General features: G+C 42.7%; 1 protein-coding gene across 1 annotated transcript; it reads right to left on the bottom strand.

Moving 5' to 3' along the window:
- Window positions 1-315: 315 nt before the first annotated feature.
- Window positions 316-13,315, bottom strand: kcnk18 (potassium channel, subfamily K, member 18). Its single transcript, XM_029426944.1, has 3 exons — window positions 13,087-13,315; window positions 12,665-12,808; window positions 316-1,151 (listed from the first exon to the last, which is right to left on the bottom strand). The coding sequence occupies exons 1-3, from the start codon at window positions 13,313-13,315 to the stop codon at window positions 316-318; spliced, it is 1,209 nt and encodes a 402-aa protein (XP_029282804.1).
- Window positions 13,316-16,492: the final 3,177 nt, after the last annotated feature.

Raw genomic sequence — 16,492 nt, 5'->3', positions numbered from 1 at the left:
CATTCTCTTTAATGCTTTAAACCAGTACAATTGCTAGATTACTCATAATTATTCCTTGGCAAGATACTGCAGCCAGATATGCAGAATGTGTAGCTCTTCTTGATGGGAATCATTTTAAATATCACCCTCCTTCACTCGGCTACGTATGTGTTTGGCACATGCACACTTTTTATTTTGCTCATGCTTATAACCAAACAGCCAGCACAAAGAATGCACTGTACATGTTATTTTAGTCTGCTGTTTTGGACCTCAGTCAAAACCAGGACTGTGAGCTTGGTCAACACTTGGACATGAGGCAACGATTCTCTTGTTGACTTATTCCTTCTGTTCATTTTTGAAAGTCTCCACATTTCCCCTGCTGATGAACTTGATGCATTGACGGTAGCAGCTTACAATTCTTGTTTGGCCTAGCTTGAAAGCCATGGACATGATGGCCATGCCGACAATGATGAAGAGTGAGGTAAGCATGAAGTACTTAGGGTGATTGGGTACAATATCGCCAAAACCAATAGTAGTGAGTGTGATGAAGCAGAAGTAGTAAGGATCAAAGCCCTTAAATTCATTTTCCCACAACGGCAGAATCAAACCGCCAAATAAAATGTAGGCAAATACGATGAAAAGAATCAGAACAAAGGGTACATCCAACATTTCCATTCCATCCCCCAACCCTGTGAAGTCCCAAATGAGATATCCTTTGGGTGGTGGTGGCAGCCGGTCTAGCTCTGGGCAGGAGAGGGTCCTGAGCAGTGGGCTCTTTCTAAGTAAATTCTCCCGGGCGAGAATTTTCTCAAAGATCTCTTTGTTGTTTTGGAGCTGAATGGACTTGTGTCGTACATCCGCCTGGCTGTGCAGTACCTGCCGGATGTCAAGGGGTTCACGGGCCACAATGTCATGGCTAAAAAAAAAGGTTCCGTCCTCCAGGGCCAGGTTGGTCGAGACCCCTGACCTTTTCGGAGCCTTCCATGGTGACCAGGTGTGGGAGCGGAGGATTTTGCAGAAGGTGTGGATGCGCACATAGGCTCTGGACATAAGCATAGCAAGGAAGTCTCCCACATCGAGGGTGACCAGAAGCATGAGAGGGATGCCCACCATGGCATACAAGACACACACCACCTTACCAGTCAAGGTAACAGGATAGATCTCCCCATACCCTGCAACAACAATTGAGAAAATGGACACTTAAGAAGTGTAAAACAGGGGCTAATAATCTAGACAATATTTATGGGCAGGTCAGGTCCTCAACCTGCTGCTTGGATCCGCTTCTTACCACATTTTAAAAACTTTTTTTTAACTGTATAGTACTTTAAGTTTTAGTATTAGACATTATTAACTGTTCTCTTTAGTCAGGTATATTTCCTGCAGCACTTAAAACTGATTTCACTCAACCACTTATGAAGAAAAGCAACCTTGTGCAACCTAAAACACATGCCTGGCAATCAATCAAGAAATGCTACTTTTTCAAACAATGTATATTCATACAATGATACAAAGGCAGACAACAATGGATCTATAAGCTGGTTGTGAAGAGATGAATGATGAAAGTTCCTAACTAACAGGACAACACAGAAGACAATGTGCCTCTAACCTCTAACAACCTCTAATGAGCTTCTTGTGGTGTGGTAAAAAGCATTGTCTTCTGAGAGTGCCCTCTCTTCAGTGAGTTGTGGGCTTCCTGTTGCTGCTAAGCCATTAGCCATTAGCCATTAGCTGGGTCTCCTTCACCACTTATTATGTATCTGAGCGTAACGGACATACTAAAGTGTGTCTTCAAAAAGTTCTTACGCTTCAAATCATGTCGTGATTATAAATTATATAAAATAATTTAAAAATAGATCACTAATAAGTGAAAAAGAAACATTAGCAAAGGAAATGTTATCAAACTACTAAATATCTTAAAGGTATATGTTTAGCTAGTTGGATTGAGGTTTCTAGCTGATACAGAGTCTACACGTACCGTACAGCTCCCAGTTAGTTCCACAGTAAACACACAGATTGCTCAGGTAGAAAACTATAGGCCGCTACACCTGAAAATTACAGGACAGACAGCTGTGTTATTTTGACCAGCTCTGTTAGATGGATAAATATGTGAATATTGCTTGCATAGGAGTAAGAAAATACACAATAAATATACGTAACACTAGAAGTAGAACTAAAATATATATATATATATATATATATATATATATATATAATACAATACAATACACAATATAAATAATACATTATTTATAAATATAACTTTTTTAATAACTGATGACTGTAAATGTAGATTGTATGGACCCAGTAGTGTGAATTACTGCTACCTATTTCTTGGGAGCAGGTGGCTCGCAATTACACATTGCATCTTAAAATAACTCTAATAATTATATTATACCATAGCAATAACAATACAGAACAGCTGATAAACTATTAACCCAAATAGAGAAGGCAATGACTGTATGACGTTTGTGTAAAATTAGTGGTTTGGATGAATTTTGAGCAGACTATTTCTGTGAATATTATTATTCTAAATAACTTTTAATATAATTATGTGTATTGTCTTTTTTTATTTGAACAATTATACATACTTAATAGGCTTCTTTTTGACAAATTGCATATTTTTCTAATGCAGAATGGAGGGGGAAGGTTGAGAATATAGCAGTGTTGTGTTCAGGTCTTCACCGTGCATTTATCCTGTAAGATTTATATTATAAATAATATTCCAAACTTTAAAAATAACAATTTTATTTAGTTTAGTTTACAACATGTCACTTCCAAACAGCGAGGTCAAGTTTCAAAAGATGGTCTCAATGAATACTATGAAATGTCTGCTATAAGGGACCAACATCATCACACATAAATATAATTGGACTTATTGAATCCACATCAGCTTTCCAGTCATACTCAATGTATCCAATTCTAACACTGTTTAGGGACCCCACCATGCAGAAATACAATATTTTAGAATAAGCAAAAATAACACATGCAAAAAAACCTGCATGGTTAAGTTTTTACCCATTTTCATTCACATAACTTGAGGCGAGAGGTCAAGGGACCCCTGTGAATATGGCCATGACATGGTTGGTTTCATATGAAACATTCAGTACCTTCACTCTGGCTTTAAATGTCAAAACTTTAAGAGGCTAAGATTCTACCCTGCTGGATGATTTGTTCGCTGTTCTCCATTACTAGCACATTCTGATTAAATTAAAGTTAATTTCAACAATTTCAAAAACGACTTCATGAAAGAAAGGGAAAGGAAAGGAGAGACCCTGCCCGGAGGAAGCCCGGGGCCCCCGTCTGGAGCCAGGCCCAGAGGGAGGGCCTGACAGCGAGCGCCTGGTGGCCGGGTTTGCCACGGAGCCCGGTTGGGCACAGCCCGAAGAAGCTACGTGGTGCCTCCCATCCATCCATCCTGTGGGCCCACCACTCATGGGAAAAACCGCTGGGGTTGGGTGCGCTGTCACACGGGTGGCAGTGATGGTTAGGGACCTCGACGGACCAGACCCGGGCAGCAGAGGCTGGCTCTGGGGACGTGGAACGTCACCTCTCTGTGGGGGAAGGAGCCGGAACTAGTGCGGGAGGTGGATCGCTACCAGTTGGATCTGGTGGGGCTTAACTCCACGCACAGTCTTGGCTCTGGAACCGTACTCCTGGATAGGGGTTGGACTCTATTCTTCTCCGGAGTTGCCCAAGGTATGAGGCGTCAGGCCAGGGTGGGGATACTCACTAGCCCCCGGCTGAGCGCCGCTACGTTGGAGTTTATCCTGGTGGACGAGAGGGTCGCCTCCCTACGCCTTCGGGTTATGGGGGGGAAAACTCTGACTGTTGTTTGTGCCTATGCCCCAAACCGCAGTTCTGAGTATTCGGCCTTCTTGGAGACCCTGAATGGAGCCCTGCAGGGGGCTCCAGTAGGGGACTCCGTAGTCTTGCTGGGAGACTTCAACGCACATGTGGGAAACGATGGAGACACCTGGAGAGGCGTGATTGGGAGGAAGGGCCTCCCTGATCTAAACCTGAACGGTCGTTTGTTGTTGGACTTCTGTGCTAGTCATGGAATGGCCATAACAAACACCAGGTTCGAACATAAGGATGCTCATAAGTGCACGTGGTACCAGAGCACCCTAGGCCAAAGGTCAATGATCGATTTCGTAATCGTATCATCTGATCTGAGGCCGCATTTTTCGGACACTCGGGTGAAGAGAGGGGCGGAGCTGTCGACTGATCACCATCTGGTGGTGAGTTGGATCAAGGGGTGGGGGAAGACTCTGGACAGACCTGGTAAACCCAAACGGGTAGTGCGGGTGAACTGGGAACGTCTGGAGGAAGCCCCTGTCCTGGGGATCTTTAACTCACACCTCCGGCGGAGCTTTTCAGCCACCTGAGTGGGCGATGTTCAAAACCTCTATTGCTGAAGCTGCGGTGATGAGCTGTGGTCTCAAGGTCTTAGGTGCCTCAAGGGGCGGTAACCCTCGAACACCGTGGTGGACCCTGGTGGTCAGGGAAGCCGTCCGACTGAAGGAGTCCTTCCGGGTTATGTTATCCGGGAGGACTCCGGAAACAGTTGCAGGGTATTGAAGGACTAGAAGGGCGGCAGCTTCTGCCGTGTCGGAGGCAAAGCAGCGGGTGTGGGAGAAGTTCGGAGAAGCTATGGAGAAGGACTTTCGGTCGGCACCAAGGTGCTTTTGGAAAACCATCCGGCACCTCAGGAGGGGAAAGCGAGGAACCATCCAAGCTGTGTACAGCAAGGGTGGGACCCTGCTGACTTCAACTGAGAAGGTTATCGGCCGCTGGAAGGAGCACTTTGAGGAACTCCTGAATCCGACTAACACGCCCTCTATGGTTGAGGCAGAGCTGGAAGCTGATGGGGGATCATCGTCAATTTCCCTGATGGAAGTCACTGAGGTAGTCAAACAACTCCACAGTGGCAAAGCCGCAGGGGTTGATGAGATCCGTCCAGAAATGCTGAAGACTTTGGGTGTTGAGGGGCTGTCTTGGTTGACACGCCTCGTCAACATTGCGTGGAAGTCTGGGACAGTGCCTAGTGGTTGGCAGACCGGGTGGTGGTTCCCCTATTTAAAAAGGGGGACCAGAGAGTGTGTGCCAACTACAGGGGTATCACACTTCTCAGCCTCCCTGGTAAAGTCTACTCCAAGGTACTGGAAAGGAGGGTTCGGCCGGTAGTCGAACCTCTGATTGAAGAGGAACAATGCGGATTCCGTCCTGGTCGTGGAACAACAGACCAACTCTTTACTCTTGCAAGGATCCTGGAGGGGGCCTGGGAGTACGCCCATCCGGTCTACATGTGTTTTGTGGATCTGGAGAAGGCGTATGACCGTGTCCCCCGGGTGATACTGTGGGAGGTGCTGCGGGAGTATGGGGTGAGGGGGTCACTTTTGAGGGCCATCCAATCCCTGTACGCCCAAAGCGAGAGTTGTGTCCGGATACTCGGCAGTAAGTCGGACTCGTTTCCCGTGAATGTTGGCCTCCGCCAGGGCTGCGCTTTATCACCAATCCTGTTTGTGATTTTCATGGATAGGATATCGAGACGTAGTCGTGGAGGAGAGGGGTTGCAGTTCAGTGACCTGAGGATCTCATCGCTGCTCTTTGCAGATGATGTGGTCCTTATGGCATCATCGGTCTGTGACCTTCAACAGTCACTGGATCGGTTCGCAGCCGAGTGTGCAGCGGTTGGGTATGAGGATCAGCACCTCCAAATCTGAGGCCATGGCTCTCAGCAGGAAACCGGTGGATTGCCTACTCCGGGTAGGGAATGAGCCATTACCCCAAGTGAAGGAGTTCAAGTACCTCGGGGTCTTGTTCGCGAGTGAGGGGACAATGGAGCGAGAGATTGGCCGGAGAATCGGAGCAGCGGGGGCGGTATTACAGTCACTTTACCGCACCGTTGTGACGAAAAGAGAGCTGAGCCAGAAGGCAAAGCTCTCAATATACCGGTCGATCTTCGTTCCTACCCTCACCTATGGTCATGAAGGCTGGGTCATGACCGAAAGAACGAGATCACGGGTACAAGCGGCCGAAATGGGTTTTCTCAGACGGGTGGCTGGCGTCTCCCTTAGAGATAGGGTGAGAAGCTCAGCCATCCGTGAGAGACTCGGAGTAGAGCCGCTGCTCCTTTACGTTGAAAGGAGCCAGTTGAGGTGGTTCGGGCACCTAGTAAGGATGCCACCTGGGCGCCTCCCTAGGGAGGTGTTCCAGGCACGTCCAGCTGGGAGGAGACCCCGGGGAAGACCCAGGACTCGGTGGAGAGATTATATCTCCTCACTGGCCTGGGAACGCCTCAGGATTCCCCAGTCGGAGCTGGAGGATGTGGCCCGGAGAAGGGAAGATTGGGGTTCCTTACTGGAGCTGCTGCCCCCGCGACCCGATCCCGGATAAGCGGTAGACGATGGATGGATGGATGGATAATTTCAACAAGTTAAATATACATTATCCATCTAAAATTGCTGACAGGGCCCAGACTTGTGTCGTATCCCTGCGGGGTCCCTGCGCTGCACTTGGTTGGTATATGATACCTCCTTGATGACATAGTGAATGCTGGAGCGCATGGTCATCAGCTGTTCATATCATATTTGGTGTGTTTGAGGGACTGTGCTTCCCACACAGAGCACAACTAAAAAAACTGCACAATTTTTAGGGGCAACTAAGGAGTATATTACGGTAACTGTTAACTGTATTCGTCTGTTAACTATCAGTTCAATTTCCTCTTCTTTGATGCATTTATTGTAAATGGTGAAATCAATTAAAACAGTGTGTTGACAAAACATTTAAGAGGTAAGAGATACTTAATATTGGGCCCCTGCTTCCTTCTTTATGATTATTACAGCCAAAAACACAATTCTACAATATTTTAGGGACAATACTTTCTTGGACAGGTTGTTCTCAGTCATAACAATCTAATTTACAAAACAATGAAAATAGTGTGTTGACTTGTTTAATCAACCATTTGCAAAACATTGATACAGATGTTTGGGCTCTCATGTGATATCCAGAAGAGGAGGGAGCTGCCTTTTATATGTTATGGTGGTTTTAGTAAGAATAAGACAAGACACACTGCTGAAAATTGCAATTTTATAGCGATCCACAGAAATCTACACATTCTGCACGCATTTATCATGTCAAGAAGTTCTTCTGTGAGTGTTTCCCGTGTCTGCTGTGGGAACCTTCAGGTTTCTGGGATCAACAATATCCCAGGACATTCCAGTGAGCACCCAACATAGACACTATCAGGAAAAAGGCCCATCAAAGGATGTACTTTCTGCACCAGCTCAGGAAGTTCAACCTGCAAGATCTATACTGCAGTCATTAAGTCTGTTGTCTGTACATCAATCACTGTTTAGTTTGGATCAGCCACCAAAAAGGACAGGAACCGACTACAACAGACAGTTTCGATTGCAGAAAAACTCAATGGTGCTAATCTGCTCTCCATTCAATATTTACACATGCCCAGAGTCAGGAAACGTGCAGGAAACATCCCTGTAGACCAGGGGTGTCAGACTCATTTTAGTTCAGGGGCCACATACAGCACAATTTGATCTCAAGTGGGCCAGACCAGTAAAATCACAGCATAATAACCTATAAATAACTACAACTCCCTTCATTTAGTGCAAAAAAGTACAAGTACATTCTGAAAATGTTCAAACTTAATCTTTTTACAAAACATTATGCAAAAAAAAAAGGTCCAATCTCAACAATAGTAATAGTTTATCATTTACACGTGTGTTACAACTTACTGATCACAGTGTATCTACAAAGGCTTTTACTTTATGATCAAAGCAACTCATTTTTACACTTTGCAAAGTCATCCCGTGGGCCGGATTGGACCCTCTGGCGGGTCAGTTTCGTCTGAGTTACAATATGTATACACATGGTCACACATTGACTAAACCACAGTAATATGAAGCAAGCACTTTTCCCTTTTACTGCCTGGCGACCTCGATACAAAGGGCTGAGCACACAGTCATTAGCAGCGAACAGCACCAAACCACAAGTATCACAAACCACATCACAGAAGACTCTGAGGCACAGAGTCAGTTATCACTCAATGTCAAACAGACGGCTTTCAAAAGGCCTTACAAGTGATGTTTCAGTGTAGTTTGCTCATCTGACCTCAGGGTGTTTTACAAAGTGTGCCATGGTTGTAACGTGTAAACAGGTCTTCTGACTGATATTCATGTTTAGTTTTACAGATTGAACTCCTGGATTAACACATCAATAACAATTATCTGACTACACTTCTGATTGTCTTTTGAGATACACAACCTCACAGCTACTATGTATACAGTATGTATCTCATCTGTAAGACTAAGAGCATATAAACTGCTAATTGTTGTTATGTGTTATTTATTTTGTGTCTCAATTTGTTATTTACACCTGGTCCCCTTGTTACATCCTTGTTTTAGAGCTGACAGGATTGGTGGCTACCATGAAGAAAGTACTATACACCATTTCAAAGTCACCAGGATCATCAGTATATGTACTTCCAGGCAAACTGACAGTGATACCAGCAGTGATGACTTGCTAGGACTACACTGTAACCGGACTCCATTATCGTTCTATAACAAAATAATCACTGCAAAACAACGGCATTTTGTTTTCACTTGAATCCAATACAATGCCTGCCCCACATAAATACACATAAGTGGACTCAAGTAGTGCTTGAGTATACCTTCTGTACTACTTGAGTATACTGGCAATGTAAATTGTTTGTAAAATTCGGGTATTATTGCAATTATTGCCAGTGTGAAATATACTTAACAAAGCATTGAAGTTCATTTGATGGTAGTCAATTTTTAAATAAAATAAAATAAAATAAAATTCAGACTTTATTAAGGACACAACTCAAGGGGTTTCCATAGCAAAATAAAATTCAAGGTAAAGCATCAATTTAACCTGACAAAATTAAGTGAATGAATGCAATTGTAGGTGCAGATAATCTGTATTAATTTCATAATTATGAATGGATTTCAATGTAATATATTGTCTATCTTATCAAGTCTTAAGTAAGTATACTTTTGTTTCACTTACGACAGTAAATACAGTATAACAGCTTTGTAAATAAAATACACTTAGCTCATGATTAATGTACTGAAAGTATGCAATTTTATTTATGCACTATCAATGGTCTTTGTATGCTAATGGTATTTTCTCACATTATTAGGAAGTAGTAACCACACAGCATACAGCCACCTTCACAACAGACACAGCACTCAGCGAGGCACTTCCACATTGCTACATTGATACTTAGGTTGATTCATATGAATGCCATATCTCGATTAGAGGCACCCCATCCCCTGGTTGCTTCCGTCTCCCCAACTCTGGTGAGGTGAATAAAGGGAGGGTGATGTCTGACTCTCCATCTTTCCTTTCTTCTTCCCCACTCTGGGGTACCAGACTGCGCTACAATGCTTCTCAGTGAGTTTTTTATGTTGGAGAAGCAGCCCACTCTCTCCATGTCATGTGAGCTGGAGAAGGGGTAGAAAGCTTGGACACAGCTATGCGCTCCGCGTGCCACGATGCCAACCCACATACACTGGGTGATCAGGTCCCGGGTGAGTCTGTCACTGACAAGAGCTTGTGTCCTAATTGTGCCAGGAGCACAGGACCACACAACAAGGCTCCACACGGAACACCGGTGATGATTCTCATGATCACCAGAGTTTCCTCACTGAAGCATGGCAACATTCTCTGGTTACTTTCCCCCCATGAAGAGACTGTAAACTAGAGCAGTGTTTCCTAAACTTTCTGTAGCCAAGGCACACCAAAGACCAAGCCAAAGTCTCAAGGCAGGAAGGTTTTTTATTCTCTTTATATTCACAACTTACTTTTCACATTGAACAGGTGCTCTTTTATTAAATAAACTAAACGCTTATGTTATTTATCTAATTTATGTGCATGTTTCAGTTGCTTTGCGTATTCACATTCTCTCCTCTGCTCTGCTTCGCGAAGGGTGGAGCTCCGCTTCCGAACCCACACACACGCGTGCGCACACACTTATCTTAATCTCGCCCAGTCTGGGAAAATCGCCTTATGCTTTGACATCAAAGAGGGAGAAGTTGAGCAGTTTAAGTCTCCCAGCCGCAATGGTTCCACTGAAACACATGAACCTCCTTCACTCCCAGGGCATATGGGATGATTTTGATGCGTGTTCACGGTCGATGCTAGATCAGTGCCATTGACTAGTGTCGAGCTGGTCCCGATGGCATGGCCAACGGTGTGTGAGTGTGTGTGAATGTTTATCTCTACTGATGAGCTGATGTGCAACCTTGTATGGTAGCCTCTGACTCTGTATAAATGTGTGTGAATGGGTGAATGATGACATGTATTGTAAAGCGCTTTGAGTGATCGAAAAGATTGAAAATGCGTTATATAAATGTAGTCCATTTACTGCAATATTTATACCCACGTTATCCTCATTTGAACACCTAAAATGTCAAGGGCTGTCAACTGGTAAGACTTGCAAACAGAACCGGTCTCACTGTACACCTGGATGCCAACAAACTCCCCCAACAACAATACAAAGATGCACTCAACAGTGATAAATGGTAAATAGACTGCTTTTATATAGCGCTTTTCCAATCTTTGTGATCACTCAAAGCGCTTTACAATACATGTCAGCATTCACCCATTCACACACATTCATATAGAGTCAGAGGCTCCATACAAGGTGCACATCAACCCTATCCCCACCGTTCTTGTCAAGACCTACCAACACTCACTCTCCACACTCATCACGAACATAATCAACTTCTCCTTGTCCAATGGCCCCATCCCCTGCCCCCTCAAACTTGCCACTGTCACCCCAATACTGTAAAAACCTGGACTTGACCCTGACATTCCCAACAACGACCGGCCCATCTCCAACCTCCCCTTTCTGTCCAAAATCTAGAATCCCACCTCAACTCCAATAACCTCTACGAACCCTTCCAATCTGGCTTCCGCTCCAAATACTGCCCTTCTGAAAAGCGGCATACTTCCCTCTGCAGATTCTGGCTTCTTAAACATCCCCAGGATTCTCGACCTCAGCCTGTGAAACCATCAACTACTTAATTACTTAAAACCCACCTCTTCAAGATTGCCTTCTCCTGCTAAACTCCTTCCCCCATCTCATGACTCTGCTAGTTTTAACTGTCCTTTTTTTGCCACTTGTGTGTACAATGTTTTATGTATGTGCTTGCTATATAATTTAAACGTATTATTATAATTATAATTATTATAATAATTATTATTATTATTATTATTATTATTATTATTATTATTATTATTATTATTATTATTATTATTATTATTATTATGTGTTGCAATTGGTCCAGGTTATAAGGTGTTGTGTGATGTGCTCCCTGAGAGGAACCAGGAGCCTCTGGAACTGTCTACAGTCTACAGGGGTCTCATTAAAAGACATTACCTGGCTTTTTCCTAGTCTCCTATTTCTGCCTTTGTGCGGTCATACTTGATCAGCGTTGCCATATGTACGATAATTATCGTATTTGTACAATAATTTTGCCCTCTGTACGATGCACGATCAATAATGCCAAATATTCCATTGTGTACGATAATTTTATTATTTTGTACTGCAATTAGTAGTTGATATTACTATGTGTTGTCTCACTTTAATTAATCTCCCAATTAATCCTACGTCAGTGTTTATGCATTTCTTCTTATGTGTCCTTTTTTGCACATTTGAAGAAAGTTTGCACAGGAGAGTTGCTTGTCAGTTGCTTTAAAAAAACGAAATGATGTGGGGTAGATCTGTAGGTGTGTCAAAAAGTTGTTTAAATAAGTGTTTTGTAAAATGACACATTTACGCCTATTTATTCTTGTGATTATGACTCGCATACGATATTTTTCCTCTTAAGCCTCTGGTATGATAGTTTTACATTTATAATCTGGCAATGCTGTACCTCAGGGTTATGACATCTGGTTGTATATTTCACTCAGTGTTTGGTGTGAGGTCTGTGGAGAAACTATCCACTTTGGATATACAGACTTAGCTGGGAGTACATCAAATACCTAACAGCATTAGCCTCCGGTAGTTACCAATAGCAAGCCCGTTAGAAGGTGTAGCACGGAAAAACAAAAGTGTGTTAAACAAGGTGATTAATTTGATGTTGGTGTAATGAGGCTGTGTGTGTGTGTGTGTGTGTGTGTGTGTGTGTGTGTGTGTGTGTGTGTATGTGTGTGTGTGTGTGTGCACGTGTGTTCACGCGCGCGCGCGTGTGTGTGTGTGTGGCCAGACAGTTCCCATTTACCATAATTATCATTATCATTATAAAGGCAGAGGGAGTTTAAGATAGTGGGAGAGAGAAAGGGAAATCAATACAAAACTAAGAAGAAGCTGGGAACTGGAAGCCATTGCAGGGGAAATTCTAGGTCTCCTGTGATACACTTGGTAATAATCTTTTAGTGTTGGTATGGTACAGCAGAGGCTGAGATATCCTGACTTTTACTCCCTACCATGGGTCAAAGCTAGATCCCACATTTCCCATAATGCAACTTGATAATATATATATATATATATATATATATATATATACCGTATATATATATATATATATATACGTATATATATATATATATATATATATATATATATATATATATATATATATATATATATATATATATGAGCCATCAACTTGCAGTGGCTATGGTAATCTTGTTGACTTACCAACTGTTGTGAACACGGTGCAGCAGAAGAACAAGGAGCCAAAAAAGTTCCATCTGTCTGGTCTCTGGAGCCATATGGACTTGAACTTCTGCATCTTAGTCTCCACTTCATGCACTATGTCCTGATGTGTGATGGAGGCGTTTTCTGAAAATAAAGAGAATTTCTTAGATATTTAATGTCGTGCAAATTAATATTGATATTTAAATATAGTTAGTTGTTAACGCGCTGTGGCAAGGATACACGCATGCCTAGGTCCAAATTCATTTATCAGCATTAGAATGGAAAGAAAATATACCAATTAGCCACGGATTTAATCAGCAAACTCAAAAAGAAATAGTTAAATGTCGATATATATTTGTTTTAAAAGTTTAGTTGCACAGCGATATTAGATGGTACCAAAACAGATATTTGTGGCAACTTACGGGTTTGGTTCTGTACGGTGCTAACAATCTGACGCAGGAACAGATGGTACTCCTGCGGGGTAGGGAACACGCTCCTGCCTTCGATGTGCTCGAACATGAGCGCACCCAGCGCTGCGTATGCAACCAGAGACAGACACAGCAAAAGGTGAGGAAAGAGTTTCCAGAGACGCGCTGCGCATTTTCTGGACTCGGCCTTAGCGCTTATTCCTCTCCTCACTGCCACTGACATCTTCTTCTTCTTCTTCTTCTTCTTCTTCTTCTTCTTCTTCTTCTTCTTCTTCTTCTTCTTCTTTCACCTCCGCCTCTTCTACCGCAGCCCCAACAGTCCGTGTGGAGAGCGCCTATGCGTCCGTCAGTTTTGCTGCTCTAGAAATGTGCGCGGATGCTGCTGAGGCTGTAAACACACCGTACACGCATTACAAAGGCTCCCGGTAGTGCATTGTTGACTCTATCGTTAGTTACTCCCTTCTCTGACTGCCTGGGGTCCCGGAGGAGCCTGACAGAAACATTTACACCACCATCATTAGACCAAGATTGTTGTGTTCAATGCAGATCAAATAGGGGATTTTTTGTTTTGTTGATACTGATTGAAATAAAGCTGCAGCCAGGATAATGAACCTATAGCGACCCTCATTACAGATGTTTTTTTTGTTTGTTGGCCTCTCTTTGTGGTAATACTAAACATCCAGGCCAAAATGTTACTATTAATGTATTACTAATGTATTTTAGTTTATTCATCCAGTTTATTTTATCCATACGACAGTATTTATAGCCGGTGATGGTGGTGATATTTGACCTCTTCAGGTGCTGTAAATATTCACATATATACGTGTACATATATATATATTTATTCAATTTAAATGAAACTTGAACATTTCTCATTTGTGGAACTGCTAACAACTCATAGATGTCTGACAAGGGGCCCGACCAAGACTCTACTTTGTAAGAGGTTACAATCAAAAAGGAAAACCATTGTTTTAATCATAAATTAAAGTACAAGTAAAGCTGAAGTTGAAACTCAACCTTGACAAGACCGAGCTCCTTTTCCTTCCGGGGAAGGGCTGTCCCATCCAAGACCTTACCATCAACATCAGCACCTCTGTTGTTTCCCCGACTCGGACTGCAAGGAATTTGGGTGTGACACTGGACGACCAACTGTCCTTCAGAGCCAACATTGCTGCAACAACCTGCTCCTGCAGACACACTCTGTACAACATTAGGAGGATACGTCCTCTACTGACTCAGAAAGCGATGCAGGTTCTTGTCCAGGCTCTTTGTTATCTCATGCCTTGACTACTGCAACTCCCTCCTCGCTGGACTGCCTACATGAGCCATTCGACCTCTACAGCTCATCCAGAATGCAGCAGCCCGACTGGTCTTCAATCTACCCAAGTTCTCCCACACTACACCGCTTCTCCGCTCCCTTCACTGGCTACCAGTGGCGGCACGAATCTGCTTCAAGACTCTGGTTCTGGCCTACCGTGCTGTGAATGGATCAGCCCCTTTCTACATCCAGGCCATGGTCAAACCATACACCCCAGCCCACTTACTTCACTCTGCATCGGCTCACTGCTCCCTCACTGTGAGTGGGACCCAGATTCTCCTCAAACAAAACCGCCTGTTTTACCTATCCTGGCTCCAAAATGGTGGAACGACCTCCCCATTGATGTCAGGTCAGCAGATAGTCTTCACACCTTCCGCTTTATTTTTTCTTTGTACATTGCACTTATATTGGTTTGGCTTATTTGTAGCTAATAGTTGAATTTGTATTCTATTGTTTCTGCATGTTGCACTTTTGTTTGGCTTATTTATAGCTATTGTTCTGCACTTAAAGGATTTTACCTACTTGTAAGATTCTTGCTGTTCGGAGTTGTGTCCACATGATTGTTTGCACTTATTGTAAGTCGCTTTGGACAAAAGTGTCAGCTAAATTAATTGTAATGTAATATAAAGTACTGAGGTACTTAATAAAAAAAGATATGCTCACAGTCTCCTTGTTTTGACCATGTTTACTCTTTACATGTTGACTGTTTACTGGGAGTTTTACTTAAAAACACCATTTATTTCCATGTAGCCACGTTAAAAAAAACATAAATCTCCCCAAAACATTCCAATAGTATTAAACTCAATAAATATTGATCAATAATTATATATGACTGAATAACTCATTCTCTAAAGGCCCCTATTTGCCCCACAGTACTATATGATGTATCCACACACTGATTGTCTCAATCAGACGAATACAACTATATAAGCCTCAATATTGTCAGTGCTTCGATACAGCCAGCAGGTGGCTACGAACAGCCAGCGCTCCATCCAGTGAAAGTCACACAAGCTTCATTAGGATGGCTGTTATCTCCTCCTTAAGCTTCCCTGTGATTGGCCGTGAGCCTAAAAGACTCTAGAACTGTAAGAAGCTCAAATCTGCTGTTTTTGGCTAAGATAACAAATGCCTTTGGGAAATATTTTGGGAAGAACATAGATTTATGTTAGAGTGACTGTCAAATATAGAGTTTGACCGATCGTTTCCGCTTAATAGTGGCCGCTCTGTGTGTACAGAGTCGATGTGCGTTGAGGTGCTTTAGAAAGCTCGGAACTTCTGCTTTTCAGCAATATCGGACATGTTGTAGACTGAACATTCTCCAGGATCGTTTGAACACAACTTGCTCTTGTATTTCTGAAGGTTATATTTGTAGAACTTTATTATTAAAATACTTATTTTTAAAACATAGTTGGGACAACATACAGTTGGTTTACAGATTATGAAAGCTGAAGACTGCATGATTTAAAACATGCATATCTTCTATAAATAGCACATCTTCCATCGCAACTTTGGTAACTACAACACAGGGATGGACCCGGCTCAAGGGGTACAGTAAACGTACTTTGGACAACTGCCCTCCCTGCAACAGCAATTATGCCTCCTTAATCTCTCAAAACAAACAGGCTTGCCTTCTGTCTAGCCCCAGGGGCAACAGGTGCTGCAGGATTGCTATATTTAGTGAACCATATGAGGACCAATTGTGAACAACTGAGGCTCTATTCTGTAAATACTTCGACACTATTAGAGTGAACATCCCAAAGCATTCTATTTGAGATGCTTCTACTTTCAACTTGTAAGTGACAAAAGTTAAAGTTTACTGTGAAGTGCGCTGAGTTTATTAAATATGCATTAAGGAGGTGACAAGGTAAACTTGCACAAATCTGAAGAGCAATATCAAATATTGTATAATATGGATCATTCTGAGAAACACATTCCTTACTTAATATTCTTATCAGATATAAAACATGTTGTTTGTGTTTGCTATAAGTTAAACTTAATGTTTCTAGATAACTCGATTACTTACAGTGTAATTCTATCCCAATTTACAAATTTACAGCGTTGTTTTTTTGTACTAATGGTGTA

Source organism: Cottoperca gobio, unplaced genomic scaffold (genome assembly GCF_900634415.1).
Source record: "Cottoperca gobio unplaced genomic scaffold, fCotGob3.1 fCotGob3_25arrow_ctg1, whole genome shotgun sequence".
NCBI classification, from domain to species: Eukaryota; Metazoa; Chordata; class Actinopteri; order Perciformes; family Bovichtidae; genus Cottoperca; species Cottoperca gobio.
This window is presented reverse-complemented; position numbering and strand designations above follow the sequence as displayed.